This window comes from Elgaria multicarinata, chromosome 6 (genome assembly GCF_023053635.1).
Source record: "Elgaria multicarinata webbii isolate HBS135686 ecotype San Diego chromosome 6, rElgMul1.1.pri, whole genome shotgun sequence".
NCBI lineage: Eukaryota > Metazoa > Chordata > Lepidosauria > Squamata > Anguidae > Elgaria > Elgaria multicarinata.
Window position 1 is genome coordinate 67,437,556 of NC_086176.1, and position 24,972 is coordinate 67,462,527.

The 24,972-nt window shown below is 44.5% G+C and overlaps 1 protein-coding gene across 1 annotated transcript in view; it reads right to left on the reverse strand.

The window, feature by feature from the left end:
* MAN2A1 (mannosidase alpha class 2A member 1) overlaps positions 1–9,569 on the reverse strand; it is a 75,030-nt gene extending 65,461 nt beyond the window's left edge. Inside the window, exon 1 of the mRNA XM_063129538.1 lies at positions 8,870–9,569. Coding sequence (XP_062985608.1) covers positions 8,870–9,004 — 135 coding nt within the window. The 5' untranslated portion in view covers positions 9,005–9,569. The remainder of the gene's footprint in view (positions 1–8,869) is intronic.
* Positions 9,570–24,972: the final 15,403 nt, after the last annotated feature.

Consider the following 24,972-nt stretch of genomic DNA (forward strand, 5'->3'; position numbering starts at 1 on the left):
GAATAACAGCCAACAAATTGTTTCCACTTAAGCCACCAAGCCATGTGCATTTCACCTCTATTAATACAATTTAGGAACACATTTTGTATTCAAGGAAATACAGCTACAATCTTTACCTACAAAACTCAAAGTTTGCAACTCTACACAAGTTAGTACCTACTTTTATGCAAGCATCTATAGAGAATATCAGAAGTGACAGACATCAAAGCCTGTAGTATTGTATGAAGCCAAGTATTCACTCATCTGTGCTTCTAACAATAGAAAATATGAATTCTATGTATTCATAATTATGAATTTTCACAGGAAAAGGCTGTACATGCTCTTATAACACTTTGGAATATCAACTATATTACAATGCATAATATTAGAAGAGAAACGGTTTCAAGTTTCACCATAACTATATACGAGGCGTGCAGCTGCGAGAAACAATGAACTGAAGAGTTTCTCAGTATTCAACACTCACTAAGTAAGGACAGCATTTCAAATCAATTCTTTTTTAAAAACAAATTTATATCCTGCCATCCCTCCAGGTATACTGGCCTGAGTTTTTTTGGCATTATAGGATTATAACATGCTAAACCCAAATACTCTGAGAAGAAAATTCATCTAAGAAAAGGAACTTGCAGATTGACTATTCAGTGAGCTTGACAGCTGAGCAGAGTTATACACACAGGTCTTCCCTTTCTAGAGAAGGCGGGGAAGCATTTGCATGGTAAGAACAGGACAAGTGAAAAGAAGGAAGGAGCAGGAGCCCATGGAATACTCACAAACTCCTAACTATAATTACTAGGCCGCCAACATGACATCTAGGCAATGGACCAGTTTGCACATCACGATAAGCCATGCTGAGAATAAGCCACCATGGGTTGGTTGATCGATCGCCAACCCATGTTACCCCCGACAGATGACTGAGTGCTCTTCAGCTTGCCATGACTTGTTTCCCCCTTCATCTTCCTGCCCGCTCTTGACACGTATCCTATGGGACATTGTGGTACAACCCCTCTCCCATCTCCATCCCCAAAGAGGGAAGCTTTTCCAGCTTCCTGCCCCACTCTGCTTGCTGCCTTTTCTCAAGCAATTTCTCTGCTCTTTTTTTTTTTTTTTGTTTTGTTTTGCCGCCTTGGAATTATGCAAATGGTTTGTGTGTTTTATTATTTTCAACTGTTTGGAAGCATGCTAATTCGCCTGTCCACTATTTACTTTCTTCAGCCATGCAGATCAATATCTCTTTTATCTCTGTTGAAGTCCTACTAGTCAATTTCATCCTCTAAAGCTCTGAAGTGGGGGAGACTGCTAAGTGTCAGTTCAGAATTCAATGTGAGAGGCTGCAATTGACAAGTGGGAATTGTCAATTGCACTCCAAAAGCTACCAATAGAATCCCAAGTTGTATAGGCAATTTACAACGAAATCAACACGACAAATGTACAACTGCAGACTGGATTGTAGCAGATCAGTGAATCTGCACACTTGCAAAGAACTTGGGAAAAACATTTTTAAACAAATTATGAACACAACTGCATACATCTGAAGGAGCGAAGAATAATTTTTTAGAAGGTGGTGGACATTCCCAAGTGCTATTTCTGTATTAGTGGAGGGGCAGACATCAATGACAAGGGAGGAGGGAGGCTGGAGGCAGCGCTAGTGAAATTGTGTAGCCGCTTGGGACAAGCCATCATGCTGGGTTCAGACATGCTTTGCATCTAAATGGAGCCTGTCTTTGGTCATGCAGCTCATGCTGCCTAGGGGCAAGTTTTTGTCTGGCTCTCTTTGTAAACATGATGTAAGGACACTGATCGAATTTAACTTTGTATCAGAAAATGTTCTGATGACCCAGGGCAGATCCGCACATAGCCTTCGGGATGCCCTGAAGGCGCTTTGGGGCGTCCCGAAATCGATGATGTGTACCCTACCTTAAACGTCCCAAGAAGAGGCGGAGGAGGAGGAGGAGGAGGAGGAGGAGGAGGCAGCCCCTCGCGGGGACGGGATGAAGACTTGCTGTGCCCAGCGCCTTCGCCGGGCAATCAGCTGCCCCCCCCCCGCTGTTTGCCTGGGTGAGATGTTCACTGCCGCCCACCTACCCGCCGGCCTCCTTTTGCCGGCGAAAGAGCCACCTGGGCCAGAGAGCTTGGCGGAAGAAGCCGCCGCCGGCTTCCGCCCAGGTTGCTCGGTGGAAGCCGGTGGCGGCTTCTTCCACCAAGCTCTCTGACCCGGGTGGGCCTGGGTGGCTCTTTTGCCGGCAAAAGGAGGCCAGTGGGTAGGTGGACGGCAGTGAACATCTCACCCAGGCAAACAGCGGGGGGGGGCAGCTGTTTGCCCGGCGAAGGCGCCAGGCGCGGCAAGTCTTCATCCCGTCCCCTCGAGGAGCCTCCTCCTCCGCCTCTTCTTGGGACGCTTAAGGTAGGGTACACATCATCGATTTTGGGACGCCCCAAAGCGCCTTCAGGGCATCCCGAAGGCTATGTGTGGATCTGCCCTGGGTCATCAGAACATTTTCTGATACAAAGTTAAATTCGATCAGTGTCCTTACATCATGTTTACAAAGAGAGCCAGACAAAAACTTGCCCCTAGGCAGCATGAGCTGCATGACCAAAGACAGGCTCCATTTAGATGCAAAGCAGTGAGTTGGATCCAGGGTCTCTGCAGACACACCTCTTCCACCTTGTTTAGATGTAATGCCTAAAGAAAGTTCAACATAGTGTATTTTACTGCATGTCTTCAGGTATGCAAGTGCCTTGCAAACTTTACAGAAAAAATGCAGTCGACCCAGGAGAGTAACATACGGACCTAGTTTGTCTGTGCAAAGCAGCTCTCAAAATATGATTTCTAGGTTAAATATTTAATATGGACTGGCGAAGTATATTTGAAAGCACCAGGATTATTTTGCTGTTGAACAAAGCTACTCACAAGTGCAAGGTCACCAAATATGCTGTTGAAAATTGTTAACTAATAAATGAAGAGTTTAGTGCAAGTATAGTAGCAGAGTCAGCCCTGACTTTCAATACCAAAACAGAGATTACTGATTTGCAAACAACTCACTTACTTTTGGACTGCAGGTTGAATCTTGTTGGATCACTTAGTGAGAAAAGAGATCAGTGTTTCTTTGCTATTACCTGCTAACAACTCAAAAGACAACCTCAAGACTATATAACCTTAAAGCACACACACATGGCAGAAAATGCCTGCCCCTTTTTGAATATGATCTTCCCTGCAAAATTTTGTGAGCTTCCTACCATTATTGAATGAAAAGTGATAACATAAAGATCATGCATTACTCAGCTAACAGTAGCGTCTTTAATTTAAACTTCATAATTCAAGCCTTTGATTTTCTAAAGCCATCTAAGTGAAGTTAGAATTTCAAACATATACATGTTGTCAAGTTTACAGCCATCCTTCAGTCACACAATATATCCACTTCAGCAAATAGAAATCTGTCATCAAAGACAGCAAGATTAAGCAGCTGTTTGTGAAATGGGAAGTACGAAGTGTGAAAACCAGGTTTGTTTAAACAAGAATTTGGAATCCTCAAAATGCAACATGTGTGTGCCTGTGCTACTATTAAGCAAGAGCCATTCTATTAATAAAACAGATGATCTTGCATTGTAATGGAAGATGCATTACAATGAGTGAAAAGGCAGCACAGACTTATTGCCAATACGGCTTCATTCAGCTATAGGAAGCACTGGAAATAATTGCAACTTTACAAACATTAAGAAGCTGTCTTGCCAGAAGTAATTATTAAACATTATTTTCACATATCTACCCTACTTTTCATGAGAAAGACATTATTTTCTTTCCAAGAAATGAAGCCTCCAATATTTTTAGATGCAAAGCCAAGTTTTCCTAAACATGACCAATCCAGCTTACTCCTAGATTCTCCAGCTTAACTGAGTGAAAGGCCATAATTTGCTGCTACTCCCAACTTTTTGAACACAGTGAAGTGTCATCCGAAAACCAGCAATACTATCTGAATGACAACCTTGACAATTCAAATAGCACCAGAGAAGCACACAATATGCCATGAAAGGCAAGGATGTGGAGGTACACACATCCTTTGGGCTGCGCAAGTTTAACACCAACTTTGAAGTGAGAAATGGACACAAGAAAGGACAATCGTGCAATTTTTTTAAAAAATGTGGGGATATGAATTTTAACTCCCCCCTGCAGGACAGCACTCTTCAAACTCTGCTCCAGATTGTTGGGGGATCCTCCCAAACAGATATGATTTCCTGTGGAGAAGGTGAGGAACAGGAGGTCCCGTTGCACAAGCAAAACTCTGCTCACATGATGTTCAATGTAACCCAAAAGTATCCCTGCCTCTATATACAACCAAGGTATCACTCCTAAAACGCAGGTTTCAGCTAACAAACACGGGAGAACTACAAGCTAATATAGTGAACTCATCTTCTATTAAAATGCCCAGAATCTACACCGACTAAAGTGATACAATTATTATTATTTTTTAAAAAACCTACATTAAACAAGTTTTCCATATTGACCTAGTTTCTTCCATGTCACATTAGGCCATCTACTTCTAACAAACATACTAGGATACTATATATCCATATCATAAATTGATATACAAAGCGATACAAGTCTTTCAGCTCAGGATGTTTGTAATCCTTTCGGTGTGCCCCCCAAAATGGAGCCACCTCCACACCAAAGAGCTACAGCCAACCATGCCTCTGAACTAGCAATTACCCAGCTTTCAAGTTATACACTTTCTGTCTTTTTGACACTGCACCGGCATACTGTAGAGTCTAACAACCTGACTGTCAGCACTCGCCTTGCCACTTCTTTCCTCTGGGTTATAGAACAAACAGTAATCCTTTGCAGGCATTTGCCTATTTAGCTTGTAGGGCTGAATGCACTTACAGAGACCTTTTTAGACCTCCAGGCTCAATGTGCAAAGATCTAACCAGCAGCCCAGGGCATGGGGATGTTAGGGGCTTGAGAAGTCCCATCAAAGAGTTCTCAAGTATACTCACATTACAGTCTAGATAATAGAATGAGGGTTATTCCATTTCATTGTATTTATTTCTCCTGAACATTGATGACAACCAAGACTTTAAAACATTCTAAGTAATAAAGATATATTCAGGTAATCTGAGAATTCTTATTTTCAGTTCAAGCCTTCTAAGACAAGAGACATTGACCTGGTTTGCAAATAACACTAACTCAGAGCTAACCTGTGGTTTGTTGCCCTATCTAGGGTTTGACTCACCGATAAGCAAACAAACTGTGGGGTGTTTTTTTCTCACTACCTGGGTTGTTTGTCTCCCTTCTCATTTGGCTGCTCCCTCCCTGCATCCCTTTTATCCTTGTGGTGCTGTAATACCAGCATATAGGCCACTTGATCTTTTTACCACTCTTGTCCATCACCACTGTAGCCTGGCAGAACAACCCACAAACAACCCATATTTCTGATTCACACATAACAACAACTCATAGTTTTAGCAACACAGAGTTCACAACCTAACAAAACATGGGTTTTCTTTCTGGATTGTTTGTGACCATAATTTGTTTAGTGCAACTGAATTCACACATCACGACAACCTAGATTTCAATTACCCATGTGTTAAATAGTGTTATGAACCAGATAGTTAGGGTGTGTGAAGAATGTTAAAATCAAGGACTCTTGTGCACCATTTACCATGTAGAGTTAGAAATATATATTAAGTTATCCACATTGAATATCATCCTTGTGAGTTGGTATCTACTGTGGCCAGTCTGCCTCTATTTCTAAGGGCCAATGCGGCACATATCATCCCGTGAGCTCCAACACCCCAGACAGTAACAAAACACCAAAGATATATACTGACTGTGAAGAGAAGCTGGAACTTTTCCTGGTCTATTGTTCTATCATTCTGGATCAGATTGTGCCCGGGGGCTAGTTCACAGCCAAGCAAGCAACCAATGCTATTGTGGAAGGCTTTAGTCAGGGAGCTAACTGAATTCTACATTGCACCATTCTGCCAAGTAGACAGAGAGGGTCCTGGATTTGTAACAGAAGACTTATTGCCTTTTGCTATTTATCTGTTACCAAACAAGCACAAGCACCTGCCTACCACATTATCTAGTGACAAGTATTAAGCTAGAAATAGTAATTTCCTTTTATTTTTCTGAATGCACTTTGATGTTCTGTGTTTTAAGCAATACAAATAACTTACAGGTTAAATAAATCAGTGCATTCGGATCTGAAGGGATTTCAACATAAAAGCTTCCATTCAGCCCAAAGTCTAAGATGAAATGCTAACCTTTTGGGTAGGGGTGATAGGTGAAGCGAGAGGGCAAAAGCTGGCAGGCCTATAATACCGTAGGCTAACTAGATCTTTTAACTGACGAACCTCCTCCTGATACAAAGAGTTTCCTCAATTGACAGTGGTAACTACTGATGTGAGTGTGTTTTAGGGAAGAATTAGTCAGAGCAGTAAAGTGACCAAGAGTAACTAGAGATCCAACTACTCTAGTTTATTTAAGTGACCACTGGGCTGCTGTGTTAGGACTGCTAAAACAAAACAAAAAAGCAACCTGGGGGTATCAGCTTTGTTTTTTTTAATGGTTCCCAAATACATTCCTTCTATGCAGCTTAAGTTACCTGAATTCTTTTATACAGAAAAAGTTTCTGAAGCAACTTTTTTTTTTATCAAGCACTGAATATTAAGAAGCCTGCCATTTCCATAATACACATAGTCAATCGTGCAGCCTTCCCCCAAAGCCTCCAGATGTATTTAAAGCACTGAGTACATAAGTTCTGAGAGCAGCACGTATACTAGAAGTCCTCACTTTCATATGGAACTATCCTTTACATAACAGCATAGCAATTTGGAAAATTTAGAGCCACGGAGTTGGAAGAGGGCAAGATTTCCCTGGACATAGTAAATATTTCAAGACACTTACTTTGCTACACAACCCACTACAAATTTGACAGTTCTAAATGCCAGGCCAAAATCCAAAGGAAGAAATTTGTTCCAATAAAATTACATCTTTTCTGTGGATGAAGGCACCAAAAGGAAGGTAAGTACAGTACTAACTAATGTTAACTTTTTCTGGCATTACGTTCTATTTTTAAAAAAATGCCTGCTACACAACTGATAAGCCCTATTTATCTAATTCAGATGCACACTTCTCTGTATCACGTAACTTGTTTCAGAAGCAAGCACACCTAGAGTTACACATCTGACAGTAACAACAACAAAGAGACTTGTGGCAACTTAAAAACTAACTTTTTTTTTTTTTTTTTTTTGGCATAAGCTGAAACTGTAGTTTCAGAAATGCTGGTGTTTCTGTAGTTTCAGAAATGCTGGTGTTGATGTGGTCACTGCTGTGGATGAAGGCACCAAAAGGAAGGTAAGTACAGTACTAACTAATGTTAACTTTTTCTGGCATTACGTTCTATTTTTAAAAAAATGCCTGCTACACAACTGATAAGCCCTATTTATCTAATTCAGATGCACACTTCTCTGTATCACGTAACTTGTTTCAGAAGCAAGCACACCTAGAGTTACACATCTGACAGTAACAACAACAAAGAGACTTGTGGCAACTTAAAAACTAACTTTTTTTTTTTTTTTTTTTTTGGCATAAGCTTTGGTGGACACTGTCCACTTCATCAGATGCATCGAGGACACTGTCCACCAAAGCTTATGCCAGGATAAATGTTAGTTGTAAGGTGCCACAAGACTGTGTAATTTTTGTTGCAATAGACTAACCCTCTGGAAATTCTTCCATCTAATAGTGCAACCCAATACCTGTCTATTCAAAAGTAAGTCCCTCTGAGTTCAGTGGGGCTTACGCCCAGGTATAGAACTGCAGCCCAAAGAAAATTAAAATAGTATGACATTGACTCTCTCTGGCTGCCTCACATGGGCAATAGGTTTCTTAGCTACACCAAAGTGTTAAGATTTCCTGTTTTGATTAGTCACATACAAATCAAGCTATTTCATTCACAAAAGGGAAGGCATGTGTCTGTTTGTACGTGCATGGGTGTAGTATAGGCCCAAGGCTTTCACACTTGTGTTAACTTCCTAGATAAAAGCAAATAACTAAGTATCAGTAGCTGGTTCACACACCCACACCCTCCTCACACATGCAAAAGGATTTCTCCTAGCAAGCAGCTGTCTCTTACACACAACTAGGACAGCCGCCACTCATCACTTTACCTGATCTCCTTGGGGGCACCCAAGCAGTCCATACCGGAAAGTCTCTCCCTGTCACGCGCACACCCACACCCTGCCTGGGAAGGCTTGCACCCAGCAGTGGCGAGGGCTAGCGAGAGTGCCCCAGGAGCGAGTGGAGGACTCATCCTCAGCAGACAGCACACAGGCTCCAAGGCTGAGCCGGGCGTGACTTTTAAAGCCCGCTCGAGTACCGGCCTCCGGCTCAAAGTAAGCCTCTCCAACATAGAAACAAGGGCACGAAGGCGCCGAGCTCCCAATCGAAGTCGGCCAGGAGACCCAATGCCCTTCTCCGCTGCGATCCTAGGGACACGTCTTACCCGGAAGTAAGTCCTAAGGAAGCCACCGGGATTAATCTGAGTAAGCGCGGGTAAAACGTCTCCTGGGGCGCCCTCCCTCAGCGAAAAAGAGGGGAGAACAAGTCGGAGCAACTGTCCCCGCTTCTTTCCCAAAGAAATGCCGACCCCGCTTTACTCATCCAATCCGTCCCGGGGCAACTGCGCCTTATCCTACCAGCGACGCCGCTGCTCAAGGGAGATCTTGCTGCGGTTTTTTCTCTCGAATCGTCCACATTTGCAAGGCAAAGCTGCCGCTTCCCTCCCCCCCCCCCAAAAAACCAGCTCCTTTGTCCGCCACTCTCCACCTCCCCCACCCCACCCCCACCCGGCCTGGCCCTCGCCCCCGCCTCGCTCACCTGGGGGAAGGAGCCCTCGCGCCTGTGGTTCTTGGGGTGGTCCAAGTGGCCACGATCCAGCATCAAGTAGAGCGAGAAGATCACCACGCAGAAGATCGCGCTGCCGAAGACCGTGAACTGCCGGCTCAGCTTCATCGCCGCGCCGGGCAAGGCGGAAATGGATAAGGGCAGCCACCGAAACGCGCTTCGCCTACCACACCCCGCCTAGCGACGGCGGCTCCGGCTCGAACTCCTAAACTTCTGGGCACGCGGGCGACCAGTCCCGGCCCCGCCGACCGGCCGGAGCTCAGCTGGAAGGGCAAAAGTTCCCTCCTGGGCCCTGGTGGCTGCAAGCGGGGCCGGGACGAGGCAGCCCCCCGCCGCCTTCTCCGGGTCCCTTCGGGCAAGTTCCTTCTTCCCGAGCCGAGCTCGGCGCGCCAAAATCCGCTACGCAGCGACGAGCAGGGCGCCGCCTGCTGAAGAACCGCCCGGGAGTTTCCAGGAAGGGACGGGGGTCCACTTTCGCTTCGTCGGCTTCTCCGGCGGGCGGGAAGGGAGGAAGGAAGGAAACAAGCAAGCAAGCAAGCCGGAGCCCGCGAAGGGAAGCCGCTCGACTCCACCGGAGCCCCCTGTCCGTGCGCCCGGCTGAGTCGCCTTCCGATCCCCCCCAACGGCTCCACGAACGCACGAGCGGCGCGGAGAAAAAAGCGGGAGGAGCCCCGGCCGGCTGCCTGGCCCGCTAGTGCAGCAGCAACAGCGCCTGCTGCTGCGGCGGCGACCGCCGGAGACCAGCGCGCTCCGCCCCCCGCGCGCACCAGGCGAGGCGGAGCTTGGCCCGCCAGCCGCACGGCGCCACCGCACGCTTAGCGAGCGCCGAGGCGGACACGGAGCGGAGACGGGGGTGGGGGAGGTGGCCGAGCGGAGCTTGGTGGGAGCGGGCTGGGCGGAGCCGGCGGCCGTTGCTTCCCCCGTGCGCCGGTTTGCTGGAACGCAGCCAGGGCGGCCGAACGGGTGAAGTTCCAGCGCCTCTTTCTCCTCTCCCGACGTTAGCTTTGCTCGGGGAGGCTGTTCCGCTTCCGACAGGAGCGGCCCTTCGGTCCCCTCTGCCTATTCTACCAAATAAGAGAGACCAACGCCCGCGATCCCCCAGCCTGTGCGCGTCGATTAGGAAGGGACCCCCACAGCCCTCGACGAGGCTTCGCGTTACTGCAGCCGCTCCCAACCGGGTCCCATCCAGATGTGTCGGACTACAGCTCCCATCGTTCCCAGCAGCAGCAAAATGTGCGGACAGGATCGTGGCCTCGAAAAACGGGAAGGAAGCGAGCTTGCCAAGCCTGATGTGGCGGGAGAATGTAGCATTTGTGCTCTGGAGCGCTGGGAGCGGAGCAGCTGCTTCGCCAGCCTTTCTGGGGAGCCTCCCAACTGTCGCGGCCTTCGAGCTGGCCGGACAGGTGCTGGGCTCAGGGCCCCCTGGAATTTCTGCGTCCCCACCCCACGCTTCTCTAGCTGTGGGGAGAGAGCCTGGGGGTTTGCCCCGGCCTTCCCCTTGGTACACAGTTCCGGGGGTAGGCGTGTTTGTTCCTCTAGTTCAAAGTTCCCGTGCTCTTGCCGGGAGGGGAGGGGCGAAGTTGATTTTCCCTCCAGGGACACGCTTTCCTTCTGGATAATACAAACCAGAAGACCATGGCCCTATCGCATTTATGTTTTCTCGGAAGTCCTGCTGAGGGCAGTGAGGTTTAGAAATAAGTATGGATGATGGTTTTGCAGCGCAATCCTAAGCATTGTCTACTCCGAAGTAAATCCCACTCAGTTCAATGGGAGTTACACTATTGCTTCTGACTAGGCTTGCACAGAGTTGGACTCAAAGGGTGCAACTCCTGGATCGCTGGGGTTTGTAGGCCTTTTTTCTATCTAGATATGCATAGCATTGTACCCTAAATATATTAACAAACAGTGCCTAGGCCCTTAGACCAACAGTTTTCTGTAACATCTATGGTGGCTCATTCTCAGCATGGCTTAATCATGATGCGCAAACTGGCCCATCTATGTTTGCTTGGGAGCCAGTTCCTAAATCATAGTGCAAAGGATTGAAGCACAAGGCTGCAGGTTTCCATAATCAGGACCTCACAATGGACAAGTTTCCCTTCTCATTACCCACTGTATTGTGACAGCAGGAGTAGTCAAAGAAAAGCTTCCAATGGTGACTTTAGACAGTGGCTTCTAGTGTGGTCCTGTGTTGTGTGTGTTTTGATATGCCACTATCTTCAGGCACCATGTACCTTCATCTGATCAGCATGATGATTCCACTTCATTGCCCATTACTTTTACAGAGAAAAAATAGAAGTCATTGAGGACATTTCAGCATTGGTCAATCTTCATAATGGGAAGCTTATATTTGGTTGTTGTTACCAGGATATACCAAAATTGTTACCAAAATATTTGCACTCACTTTAACTTATCACTTCTATTAAAAAACACTGTGCTTTGATGTTTTTGTTTAGGCAACTATCTCTCACCAAAAAAAAAGGTAGAGGTGGCAAACTGATCGCAATACAAATTAAGTTCACAGTGACAATTGAGTGTTAATCCCTCTATTGCTCACTGTGAGGACATCTTTATTAGCTTCACATTTATAATTCACAATGGCTCAAATTATATGAGTTGAAGCAATTCATGGTCACAATTTGAAGAGGTTACTAGTGTGGTGCATGATTGAACACGTCTTCTGCTTAAATATGTACCTTTAATAGACCTCATCATGGACTAAAAGCTACTTCCCAAGAAACGTATTTCCTTACTCAAAAAGAGTGATAGCATAGTGCCACGTTCCTAAAGTACTATTTTCATTCCTTAACCATTCAAACAATAGTTCTTCTTGTTCTTCTGTCACCAAAGCCTGACCAAGTTTGCACAGAAGTAAATCCCATTGAATTCAATGGAATTGACCTTTGAGTATGTTTACTAAAGATTACAGCTTAATCCTACGTGTGTTAACCCAGAAGTAAATCCCACTGAGTTCAGGATTTAATTCCAAATAGGTGCATAGAATTGCAAATGTGCAGTGAGATACTATCCATGTTTACTCAGAAGTAAGCTCCACTGAGTTCAATGAGACAACTCCTTAGTGAATGTTTAATTACATTTATATAGTTTGCCGCTCTGTTAGGATCCATGGTCTGGAGCACTAACAACCCTAGCGTTAAAAGAGATAAGGAACAGGCAAACTCAGAAGGCCTCCAAAAGCAACCAGGGGAGGAGCAGCTGCAGATAAAGGTTCCCATAAGTTCCCTGCCTTTGCAACTTGTATGGGTAGCATAGCAGTTGCTGTGGTTGCAATGCTAAATCCCTGCTGTTAGGAGAGGAGGGATGGGAGGATATCTCTGGTTTTGCCTATGGCCGGATCTTTCTACCTAGAACTTCACTGGTGGTGCATCGAAGAGGCTGCTTCCCAGTCTGAGAACTACTACTTTAATTCTATTTCACAAAACAACTACTTTGTTGTACTTTTAAAGTGGAAAATTCATTGAAACTAGTAACAAGTTTGAATATCAGAATCACTATAAGATTTCCTTATTTGGGCTGGGATTTGGGGCAAGAATGAAAAGAAATCAAACTTTTAATTCATCTGTGTGTGTGTGTGTGTGTGTGTGTGTATATGATTACCCACCCCAGATCCTGGGGAAGGAACAACCTTGAAATGGAAATAAATAGTAAACTGAATAAGCAAAAGAAGCTACTTTTAAAATAATGGTGATTCTAGTCCCCAAAATGGAAATAAATCCATTGAAGAGGTATGATAGTATTCTTTTCCTGTAAGAAAGAACACCTATAAGAATTTGTAAACTAAGAACTAGAACCTGGGCTTTGCTTTTTTCCTCCTTCCTCCCAATCCCTTTTCCTTTTGTGTTGTGTCTTTTAGATTATAAGCCTGAAGACAGGGACTGTCTTAATGTTTGTAAGGCACTCTGGGAGCTTATTTTGGCTAAAGAGCTGGGTAAATATGCTGTGAATGAAAAATGCCATAAGGGAGCAATCTGATGTGGATAGCTGGCAGCTTCTGAACCCAGGGGCTGCTGAATATCTAATGCAGGATGGGAGGACAGTGGAGGAGATCTTCGCCTCCACACTCCAGCCACCCTGCATTTCTGCTAGATGGACAATTTCACCCATCTAGCAGCAGTGCCTCAGAGGGAGAGGGAAGGAGGCTGGGGCAGCCATAGGAAATGGCGTAGCACAGCTGCCCCAATCTCCTCCCCTGCCTACCCCAAGAACACCTCCTTTCCCCCACCTCCATGCTCCATTTTCTGAGAGCAGAGAGGTAGCTGACGTTCTCTCCATGTTGGCTGAGAGAAAGAGGGTGGGGAAGGTAGCTTCCAAACTGAACTATCCTATGCTCCTCCCAGACACTGAGCTTCATCCCATGTACCTGTTTCCCTTGAATTATCCCCTACAGCGCTAAGCTGTCACTGTTGTTGTTGTTGCTATTGGGTGGCTAGATCCTTTGCATACCAGGAAATGGGTTTAAGGGGGAAATGTAAAAAAAAATCATAAAAAAATCAACGGATGACCCAATCTGATTCAAATTTGGTATGCTTAAAGCTCTCCTTAATATCTATTACTGTGCCAATTTTGATGTCTTTATCTTTAAAGCTTACACAGATGTAAGCATTTGTTTAATTTTTCTTCAAATCCTGCTCCTGCGCCCCAGTGGCCACTCAGAAAACACCAAATGATACGCTCGAAAACTAGTAGCAAAATATTGCAGTTCTTTTGGTTAAGAAGCACAATTAAAGCAGGATGCATGGGAGTACTTCACAATAAAAGCAGATTATAAGCTGGAAAACTTCAGAGTCCTTTGCACACAATTCACAGTGATTGCACAGTATAACGCTGGTGTGATAAAGCTCACTGTTTGTGGGGCATAGGTTTGCTCCCAAATTAATATCATGGGGATTTTGAGCTACCATTGCAGTTTAGGCATAGCAATAGTTTTCCCCCTCTTCTCATGCCAATCCTTTGAGAACATATGGATTAACATATGGATTGACCTTTTACCCAGCTGATCATGTAGTGTGTAGTTCATAGCTCTCTGGAAAACTCTACGCCAATCTTTATGAAATAGGACTTCACATTTATTTGGGCCTTATTATCCAAATGTGCTAGGTTTTCTTAGGGCATGTCTACAAGGGCTAAATGAAGTAGTACCTCATTTTATTAACAAAGATTGTAAAATCACTAATAACTGATAGGCCTGCTATATAGGACACTCAGTCCAATTAAATAAGGGGAAATGCATAGGGCTGAGCGAGCCAACACATTGCTGCATAAAGCATTAAACATGAAAATAATGTATTAAAGCATTAAACGTGAATGCTACCATGTGTTTAGCATCAGATATAAGCAAAACTGTGAAGTTAATTGCACCACTTCAATTGATTTGTTTCAGTGCTATGTGAAAAGTAAATCATTCCCAGAGAAAGATAAGTTTAACTGCATGATAGTGACATAATCTCTTTTATCACTGGGTGCTTCCAAATAGAGGGATCCTAGCACCAACAAGCAGATGGTGCTTGCTTTTCTTACTTAACTGGAGAAAGGAAAAAAAATACAGGGGGTGGGGTTACGAGTCCAACAACATCTGGACTCCCCTTAAAATTCTGTTAATGAGGCAGGGCAACTGCACATTGCAAGCCTCATCTGGAAGCACCCTCTAAGGTTGGCTGTGGAGGAAAGTGAAAAGAATATAGACACAGAGGTTAGGTGCCCCGTAGCTAAACAGTGAGCACTTCAGAGGGTTCCTTTAATTCAACCAGAGTGATATATGATGATTGGGGGGGGGGGGGAGACATAAAAAGCTTGGGTGGCAAGGTGGGTTTGACTGATCAGACTTGGAGGTCTGCTCAGTGCTTTAATAATACTAGCAAATGGAACTGGCTCTGCATGGGTTGGAACAGCCCTCAGTTTGATGCAGTGATGCCGTCAAGCAAACATACACAGCTGTCAGAGTTGGGCACATTGTGTCCATCCCATCTGAGGGAAGCCATGCCTCCTGCCACTCCTAGCAATTGCACTTGCCTTGGTGCACCCCCTGGGAGAGGTTTTCTACTCCATTCCTCTGAAAGGGGGCTGCCCCACAGCAGGGGACAGGTGTCTAACTCTGTCTCAGCCTATTAGTCTCAAGCTTTTGACTGAAAAGCTATGTGCTAGTTAGGGATGTCCTTAATGGGAGAAGAAGTTACTGCAGGCTTCAACCACACGGCCCCATTAAAATTAATGTGTTTTATAAAACAAAATGACACTGAGTTGCATACCCCTAGGGTCCCCTTAGTATGCATGTCAAGTTTGAGGTGTCTAGGTTTCATGATTTTGGAGCTGTGGCACTGATGGAAAAGAAGAGATGCACACTTCCCCTTAACTGAACAATCATCTGCCGATATGAGTGTACACACGGTCCACCCCGCAGAAAAGTTAGCATTGCAGCTCAAGTTCCTGGTTTGAATCTTGGTTGCAACAGAAACCACAACGCTTAGGCTGCAATCCCTAGGCACATTTACTAGAGAAGAGGGATCTGGACTGGATAAATATGCTTAGGATTGCACTGTTCTACTCAAACCAGGAAGTATACACAGAGATCAGTCAGGAATAGACACATTCCAGACACAGGTTAGCTTCTTCCAGGAAATGGAGTAGCATACAAACTAACCAGCATGGGTCAGAGTTCATTTGACAACTTTGCTGAAGTAGAGGACACTCCACTTGATTCCATGTACAGCTTAAAGAAGTGAACCCTTGAAGCTCTTTCTTAACCCAGTCTTTGCATTGTTCTAGAGTGAAAGTCCAAGATACATATCATTAAGGCTTGCCACTGCATATTCCCCTGTCCCTCATATACCTGGGAGCAGTTATTGCTAATCCTGAGGGACAAACCTCTCCTCCATTGCAACACTTCCTATGAAAAATGCAACCTTGAATTCCAAAATTGGACCAGGTTTGTTTACCAGTTCAAGTTTGCTTAGGATTGTAGCCACCAAACCAATATTGATTCCCATCTTCAGCAGCAGCATTTATGTAAGTGTTTGTGTCATACAAGGGAATGTTCTGACTAGCAGTAGGCTCAACAGTGGAGGCTGGTGGCTCCGATGTCAGTGGGGTGGTGAACCTCTCCAGGTTCAGTCAGTTCTGACTGAAACCCAGAACGGATTTACCGCTTCACTGACATCGGAGCCACCAGCTTCCACTCATCTCCAAATGTTATTTCCTGACGTCTGCAGGCTGATCACTAGGGTAAAGACAAGCAATACTTGAACCCATAGCCTTCAGGGATGTTAGCAACTAAGCATTTTGCAACTGGGGCCTGATCTACACCAAACAGGATATTGCACTATGAAAGTGGTATGAAAGCGGTACATAAAAGACAGAAGCCACACTACTGCCTTATAGCAGTATTGAAGTGCACCGACAACTGTATGGTATGACACATACCATATACCACTTTCATAGTGCTGTATCCTGCTGGGTGTAGACTAGGCCTGGGTCTACAATCAACATAAGCACCAAGCAAGTGGGAAAGAGACATCTGTACAAATGTAATGGATTGAAACACAATTACTATTTGCAGTGACTCACGAGCTTTTTCTTTTCCCTCTGTGAAGCCTGCCTTCGTGATTGCAAATAACATCATCTGCACCTAACAATTTATTCCTATTTTAGTGGTTTGTTTGAATCCCTGCCTTTAAAAAGGAAAAAAAAGAAAAGGAGTAGTCACTTATAATAACTTTAAAATGCAAACATTCCTGAGTATGTGTCAGATGTTTTAACGTATGGTACACAAACTAATTAAATCATCACATATGTCTAAGAATTTGCAGTTCCTGGAATAATTTTGACAATATGGAATACAATTTGCATAATTTGTGCTGATTGTTACTTAGCACTTACTGAAATACAAAGTGGGTTTTTAAAAAATATTTTATTCTGTCAGATTCTTTTTCAATGAAGTTGAATTGTACACTATAGAAGATATTCCCATTTTAAACAAGCTTTTTAGAAATTCACTTATTCTTTGAATACAGTACAACATATTTTTTCTTATTGGGTTACCTCTTTCCCCACCGATATTCATATTAAAGCTACCAGTATGTTGAGTGCAGGGAAGAGAAAATAAAGAGGGAAAGGTGAACAAGCATGGCAACTTGAGTGCCTTGTGTAAGTTGTTCTAGAGCCTAAACATGTTTTGTGACCATTTTGCTCTACTCTTCTGGCCTTCTTCAGTAACTCCTTTGCTGAGGGAACTGCACTGGCTGCCTATTCACTATTGGGCCAGGTTTAAGGTTCTTGTACTAGTGTACAAAGCCCTAAACACCTTGCGGCCAGGATACCTGGGAGAGTGCCTTCTCCCCTATCAACCTGCCTGGTCAATGAGGTCATCTGAGGGCATGCTCCTGGTAGTTCCACATAGACCTATCGTGTGATTGGAGTCCACCAGGGGAAGAGCTTTCAGCATGGTGGCTCCCCTCCTATGGAATTCCCTGCCTCCGGAGGTCAGGCAGGTGCCAACTTTTTATTCCTTTCAGCACCTCCAGAAAATGTTGTTCCAGAAAGCCTGCCCAGACCTTAAGATCATCTACAGGGGCCCTTCTCCGTAAGCCCCTGCCAAAGGAAGTGAGGCAGGTGGCTACTAGGAGGAGGGCTTTCTCCGCTGTGGCACCCCGGTTGTGGAATGAGCTCCCCAGAGAGGTCCGCCTGGCACCTACACTGTACACTTCGTCGCCAACTGAAGACCTTTTTATTCTCTCAGTATTTTAACACTTAATTTTAACTTAAATTTAAATTTTACTTTTCTAACTCTGTATTTTAATCTTATATCAATTTTGCTGTGTGGTTTTATCCTGGTTGTGCTTTTTATACTGTATTTTGTATTTGTGCTTTTAACCTGTTGGTTGTTTTATTGTGGTTTTAATTTTTGTGAACCGCCCAGAGAGCTTCACAAAACATCCCTGCATATTGCAACATCCCTGCATATTTCATCTACCTATTGTTCGTGATCATTATCACAGGTCTTATACATGACATGTGTTTTGCTTAATAATTGTCCTGTACAGTTGCAAGATACATATTAGCTTTCTTTTGCTTTTTTTTTAGTAAAGCGGTAAGTTCCTTCTCCGAATATGAGTGGTTTATAGGTTCATAGTTCTCTGAGTGTTGCAGAACTGGGCAAAGGCCACAGCATATATGAGGCAAAAGAGTCCATTCAGTTGCTAGGCAACCTTATGAATTAACAGCCATGGAAAGTGCAAGTAGTTCTTGTCAGAGTCGGGAGTTGTAATTCTGCAAACAAGTGTGTGAAGAAGGAGGAGACTAATATTACATCTCAAGAAACCCGAGGACACAGGAAACCTTGCTGTGGGTCATGTTCTATAGCTCCTATAGGGAAGATTGGGGAGATTTCTCAGAGACGAAAAGTCAAAAGTAGATTAAACACAGTCTATTAACACCCTCTTCTCCAAAAACACTTCTGCCTGAGGAAGTGAAGTAGTCTAATAAAAGAAGGGCAGCCATGCAAGCTGACAGACTTTGGACATCTATAATAATAAAAGAGGATGTGTGTTGGACTGTCCATCCATCAGCACCATAGCGCCAAGACTGGGAAACCTAAAGACCTGAAATTTGGCATGTGTATTAAGTATACACCCCAGGGGTATCTTGTTTTTAAAATGCCTTAATTAGTTTTAATTAATTTACATCTGTTCATGTAGTTGAAGTTTGCAGCAACATCTTCAGGCATTAGGGACAGACTTCACTAACCAGTGCATAGCTTTGAAGTCAATTTAGGCCATTGCTAGACCAGGGTTTAGCCCTGGGCTCGTCCCTGTGCATCCAGATGACACACAGGGGATACCGGGGTCAGGCAGGGGTAACCCTCCCTTGCCCCGGGGTATTTGGCTACAGATGTAGCCCGGTATTTCCCGTGGACTTGGGCTGAGCCCAAGACCACGAGCATGTAGCCCGTTCCGCCACTTTTCCTGGCTACTGCAATTACTCGCGAGTAACTAGGAAAAGCGGCAGATGGGGCACAGCGCTCCACAGGAGTGCTGCGGCCATCAGGGCAGGGCAGGGAGATCGGAGCCAGGGAGGGCAGGGAGATTGGAGCCAGGGCAGGGAGATCGGAGCCAGGGGAGGGCAGGGAGATTGGAGCCAGGGGGAGGTAGGGAGATCGGAGCCGGGGGGGGGAGGTTGGGGCAGGGGGGGAGTGGGGAGAACATTTTTTTGCAAAAAGCAACAACTTACCTTTGCCGCTGGTGCACCGGGCCCTTTAACAGTACAAACAAAATGGTGGACATGACGGGGCTTTCCTGCAGCCCATCGCATCTGACATGTGGATTGGAGCGACAGCCCGTGCTACTTCTAGCGCGGGCTGGCCCCTCCTCACCACCAGATTATCAGGTAGGTCTAGCAACGGCCATAGTCTGAAACCAGTGAAATTGTTCAAATTCAGTAAATAAAATTGTCTTTGTCCTTTTCCAGTCACATGGTGAAAGAGAAATGGAATACAGCATGGAAAAAGAAGACAGTGGTTAGCCATGTAAAAACTGATTGGCTGGAAAGTTTTGACAGGAGCAAATATAAGGACCTGTTGAGAAAAGTATAGGAGAGTTTGTCTACGAGAGTTTCTGGCAATGGCCCTTTATGGCTGCTGTAGTTTGCACATTAGATCTAGAAAATTTCAGAGCTGCCATCTTCCTTGAAATAGCAGCTTTCATCAAGGACAGGTTGCTGGTGGATGGGTTAGATAAGTGGTTCACCATTGGTGCGGATCAGGCAGACGTGGCTTGAAGTGCTTCGGACCTGGTCCGCTCCACTCTGGACTGCTTCAGCCTGATCTGGCCTGATCCATATTCAGACAGAGGCGGGTCAAATTGGCCTGCTTTGGTTTGGGATCCAGATTTGGACCCAAGCTGGGGCACAGCCCTAGTATCTAGGCTGTGTCTCTTAGCTAGAATCTGAGTTGAATCTGTCAGTTTTGGTTTCTCTTTTGAGAATTTCCCTGTCTTGGTTCATTCTGAACACTAAGATTTGAAAAATAAAAGAAATGTCCACAGGAAAATTTGTAAGCATTTTCCTGCACATTTCTCCTAGTACATGTATATTTGTAAGCAATTTTGCCTAATATACAGATTTTCCCCAAAACAATTTTCCTAATATAATGCATTTCTAAATGCTACTTTCACTAATATATGCATTTGTGTGTGCATTTTCCCTAATATACACTTTTTAAAGCAATATAATAATAATAATAATAATAATAATAATAATTCCACTGCAAAGTTCAGAGAAGTGCAAATTTGGAAGGATAACTGAGTTTTGGTTCAAAGGTGTGAAATTAAGTACTTTGCATAAAAATGCAACCTGAACAAATTTCTTCCCCGTTCTTATTCTTAAATGCACAGCTTTATGGATTCACCCTTACTGGTGGTGAATCAAATAAAGCATTAAACTACTGACTAAAAAGATTAAGGGCACTATCACATGCATGTTTAAGCAGAAATAAATTCTCTGACTCCCACCATCCCCCAATCAGCCATGCACCATGAAACCTTCAACTAGTTGATCATTAACATATTTTTCTTCAGTATTAATCCATGGCACGCAGTGCAATACTGTGCATGTTCGTTCAGAAGTAAGCCGCCCTACGTGCATAAGGGATTACTCCCAATGATTAGGACTGCAGATTGGGAACTGCTTTTCCATGACGTGCTTCCCCACAGCACAGAGCTGTCTGTAAGTGCTGCAACCACCTGGGTGGGATTGACTGTGTGGATCTTTCCCATGGGTATCAGCATCCATGAAAGTTGCAGATAAAGTTTTACAAGTTGGATGCTAATTAGTGATGCCGCTAAAAGCAGAATCCCATAACATGTCCTCACATTTTCTGTCTGCAACTTCTTCAGAATGGAGATAGTCACCGACACCGTGATGTCAGTGCTGCTGCCCTAACGACTTGGGCCGGATCTACACTACTGCTTTAAAGCGCTTTATAAGAGTTATAAAGCGCTTTAACTTCTTTAAAGCACTATAAAACTGTTATAAAGCGCTTTAAAGCAGTAGTGTAGATCTGGCCTTGATTGTTACTTCAATACAATCTTGGGTGCTGCACACAGCAGAGAAAATTGCCAGAGTTGCATGAATCTGCTGAAAGGCAGGATAATAAAAAGAAAACTACGTTGGAGGCAAAATACCATTTCATATTCTACAACAACAACCTGTTGATCCCTGAGGTTTTGCTTGTGTTTGATTTGCAACTCACTTTCGTTCTTTCCCCCACCCCAGCCACCCACCCCACACACATAATGCAGTTAGCCTGCAAATCTCTATGGCAAAAGAGGATCTAACCTGGAAACAGACAGGGTATCAGAAAGGTCACAGTAGCAAAACAAAAAAAGGGGGGGATTCAATGGAGTACATTTAAAACTATAACATCTTTTTCAAATGATGGGAGGAAGCTTTCCCAGGGGCAGGGGGGGGCCTTCCAGGTCTTGGCATCAGGCCAGGCCCAGAAGAGTTACCTAGGATGAATATTCTAAAACTCCTGTGCTTCTTAGATAAGCAGAATCATTTGCAGCATTACAAGAGAATACTTCTGAGCACATGGAAGAATTTTTCTGCTTTCACATCCCCATCCATGCAGCAAAACGACAATGTTTTAAGGAATTGCTGCCTAGAAAAATAATTAAAAAATGATTATAACATTTCAAACCAAAAATCGCAGAACATTATTGGTTCCTCCTCACTCTCTATGTAGTAACTGTGTGCAATGAAAATACAAACTTTATATCCTCCTTTTATAAATTTAGGCCTCTCTTTTTCCCCCTGTTCACCAGAGGCTTGTCTCCTCTTCATTTTGTCTTTTGGTGGGTGGATCAGCTGCTTGTAATTGCTCGGAGAGGTGTGCTCAGTGGGACTGTATGTATCATTCATACATAGGAGCCCTATTCAAGCATTAATGTGGGTAGATGTGGCGCATGAAGAGACAGAATGGAGAGGGGCAAGTGTGTTAGTTCTGCCTACTCTTCCGTCATGATTCCTCTCTCTCTTTGTCCTCAGCAGGGAGACTTCTCTGTCCATGGAGAAGCTGGTGCAGGATCTACACTGTGAAGGACAGGGGTGCAAATCTGTACCTTTAACTCTACTGTTGCTATTGGGTTGTAAGATCTGCCCCTAAGTATGATCTGTGGTCTATTGTTCAAACTGGCTGTGCCAGGCTTTGGTGGCTGCCAGCCAAGGTCATCCCTGCCTCAAGCCAGTCCAACTCCCACCAGCACCTGGAGATTATATCGAGGCAGTAGCTAAATCTTGTCGTTTCTTCCTGTATAATATTGCCAGGATTCGACCATTTTTGTCTGTCTCTTCTGCCAAGACTCTCGTTCACGCACTGGTTATCTCTCGGTTGGACTACTGCAACCTCCTCCTCTCTGGCCTCCCCTCATCTCACATCAGTCCGCTGGTCTCTGTCCACCACTCTGCCGCTAAGATCATCTTCCTGGCCCGCCGCTCTGACCATGTCACTCCGCTTCTGAAATCTCTTCATTGGCTCCCAATTCATTCCAGAATCCAATATAAACTTCTCCTGTTGACCTTCAAAGCTTTTCACGGTCTAGCTCCTGCCTATCTCTCCTCTCTCATCTCACACTATTGCCCCGCTCGTGCTCTTCGCTCCTCTGATGCCATGCTTCTTGCCTGCCCAAGGGTCTCTACTTCCCTTGCTCGGCTTCGCCCATTTTCCTCTGCTGCCCCTCATGCCTGGAATGCTCTTCCAGAACACCTGAGAACTACCAACTCAATCACAGCTTTTAAAACACAGCTAAAAACTTTTCTTTTCCCTATAGCTTTTAAACTTTGAGTTTGTTCTGACTCTATACTGTTAGCTTCACCCTTCCCGGTGCCTGTTTACACTTCCCTGTGCCTGTTTGCATTCTCTTTCCCTCCTTATTGTTTACTACAACTTTATTAGATTGTAAGCCTATGCGGCAGGGTCTTGCTATTTACTGTGTTATCTGTACAGCACCATGTACATCGATGGTGCTATATAAATAAATAATAATAATAATAATAATAACTAACGGGATTCAGCTGTGGGAAAAAGAGGTGGCTTTGCCCCTATGGGAGGGGGGTGGGCTATAGCCCAGGAAGGGCACTGGTTGGTTTACTCAGGTCATGGGACCAGGGGTCCCAAAAGGGGATAAAAAGCTTTATGATGAAGTTTTTTCATCTTCCTTGGTGGGGCGTGCATACGTTAAGTGGGAAGGTCAGGTCCGTGGCAACCATGGAGGTTGCCCAGAGTTAGAAAGGTTTTTTTATGTTTTAACGTGTGTGGGTATTCTGGAGAAGGCCAGCCGGATTTTGGCTGGGTGTGGGGTCGTATGAATGCTTCTTGGGGTAATGGCTAAGTATTAGAGCTTTTCCTCACTTCTTTCCTCACTCTTCCTTGTCCACATTCCCTCTCCCTTCCTGCCTTTCCTTATTCTCCCCCTTCCTACTTTTTAAGGGGCTGTTTTACGACCAAGGCCCTACGTGTTAGTTTTAGTGATTGCAATAAAGTTGCTTTGGTCCCTAAATGTGTGTCTGTGGTTTATTCCCATGAACATCTGGCTCGTCCAGGGCACGGAGGTGGGTAACTGGGGAGTTCAGGACGTTTGGTCCAGGAGCCTACCTTGCAGGGTTGTCAGGTGAATCCTGACTTCTTTTACATACACTACAGCTTTATAATGGTTTAAAATGGTTTTGACAACTGTTCGAGCCCAGGACACATTCCATATCCCGTTTTCAAACTGTTTTCAAAGTGTTATATCCTCCTTGGTGTAGATCTCATCCATTCCAGCAGGCCTATCCAGTGGAATTTTAGGATGTTTTTAGGATGTTTTAACAATATATACTATGTTTTTATTTCAGTTTTATGTATTTTATGCTTATTGTTGTTCCTCACCTCGATCCAAACGGAAATGCAGGTAAGAAATATTATTTATTTATTTATTTATTTATTTATTTATTTATTTGGTGCAAGGAGCCAAAACAGAAGGAAGGCTGCCTGCTTCAGGCAGTCACCCTTCACACAGAGGCTGATGAGAATGGAGCTAGTGTACTTGTCCCTGCTCTCCCTCCTCCCATGTAGCATTTATCCACATTGAGAATGCCTGGACAGTGTTGCTGCCACCTAAACTGATATTCAGCGTCAGGTTTCCTCCCACTCATTTCTCAGTATTAACCCTCAGACACCTAAGTTCACAGTCAGAGGGAACAAGTGGAGCCTCCAACCAAACATTTGCAGTGTATCTCCACCCACTAAGAGAGGTGGGCACATTGTGGCCCTCCAGATGATTTTGGCTGCTCTCCCATCAGCCCTAGCCGGCATAGCCCTTCTTTCAGTCCCACCATCTTCTCAGGCGTGCTTGGTGGGAACATGGGAGAAGGCCTTCTCGGTGGCTGCTCCAGTGCTTTGGAACTTTCTTCCCGGGGAAGCTAGGCTGGCTCCCTCCTTGATGGGCTTTCGGAAGCAGGCAAAAACTTGTTTGTTCCAGCAGGCCTTTGGAGAATAATCTGGTCCTCCATCTATGTTAAGGACTTGTAATATTGTCATGTATTTTAAATGTTTATGTTTTAATATTGTAATTTATTATTATTATTCAAATTTTTGTACATTTCTTTTCCTAGGTTTAAAATGTATGTTTTAAATTTTGTAAGGCCGCCTTGAGGCCCAGTATTGGGCAAAAGGCGGGATACAAATAAATATAATAATAATAATAATAATGATAATGATAATAATGATAATAATGATAATAATAGCCAATGGTGAAGGATGATGGATGTTGTAGGTCAAAACAGCTGGAGGGCTACAAGTTGTCTTCCCCACCCCTAGAAAGAGCCTTGTACTGAGATAACAGAGGGATCCTCCTATTTCAGGAATGATCACAGACTACAGGATGTTTGGGTGTTTTGAAAATGACTGGAGAGAAGCAGGGGAATTCTCTGCCTCCTCCACAAGCCCCCAGTAGCTTCCAGGGGACTTGGGGAGGGGGCAGGGAGGAGATTCTGATCATTGATCAAAGATAACAAAAGTGGATTCCCTGCTC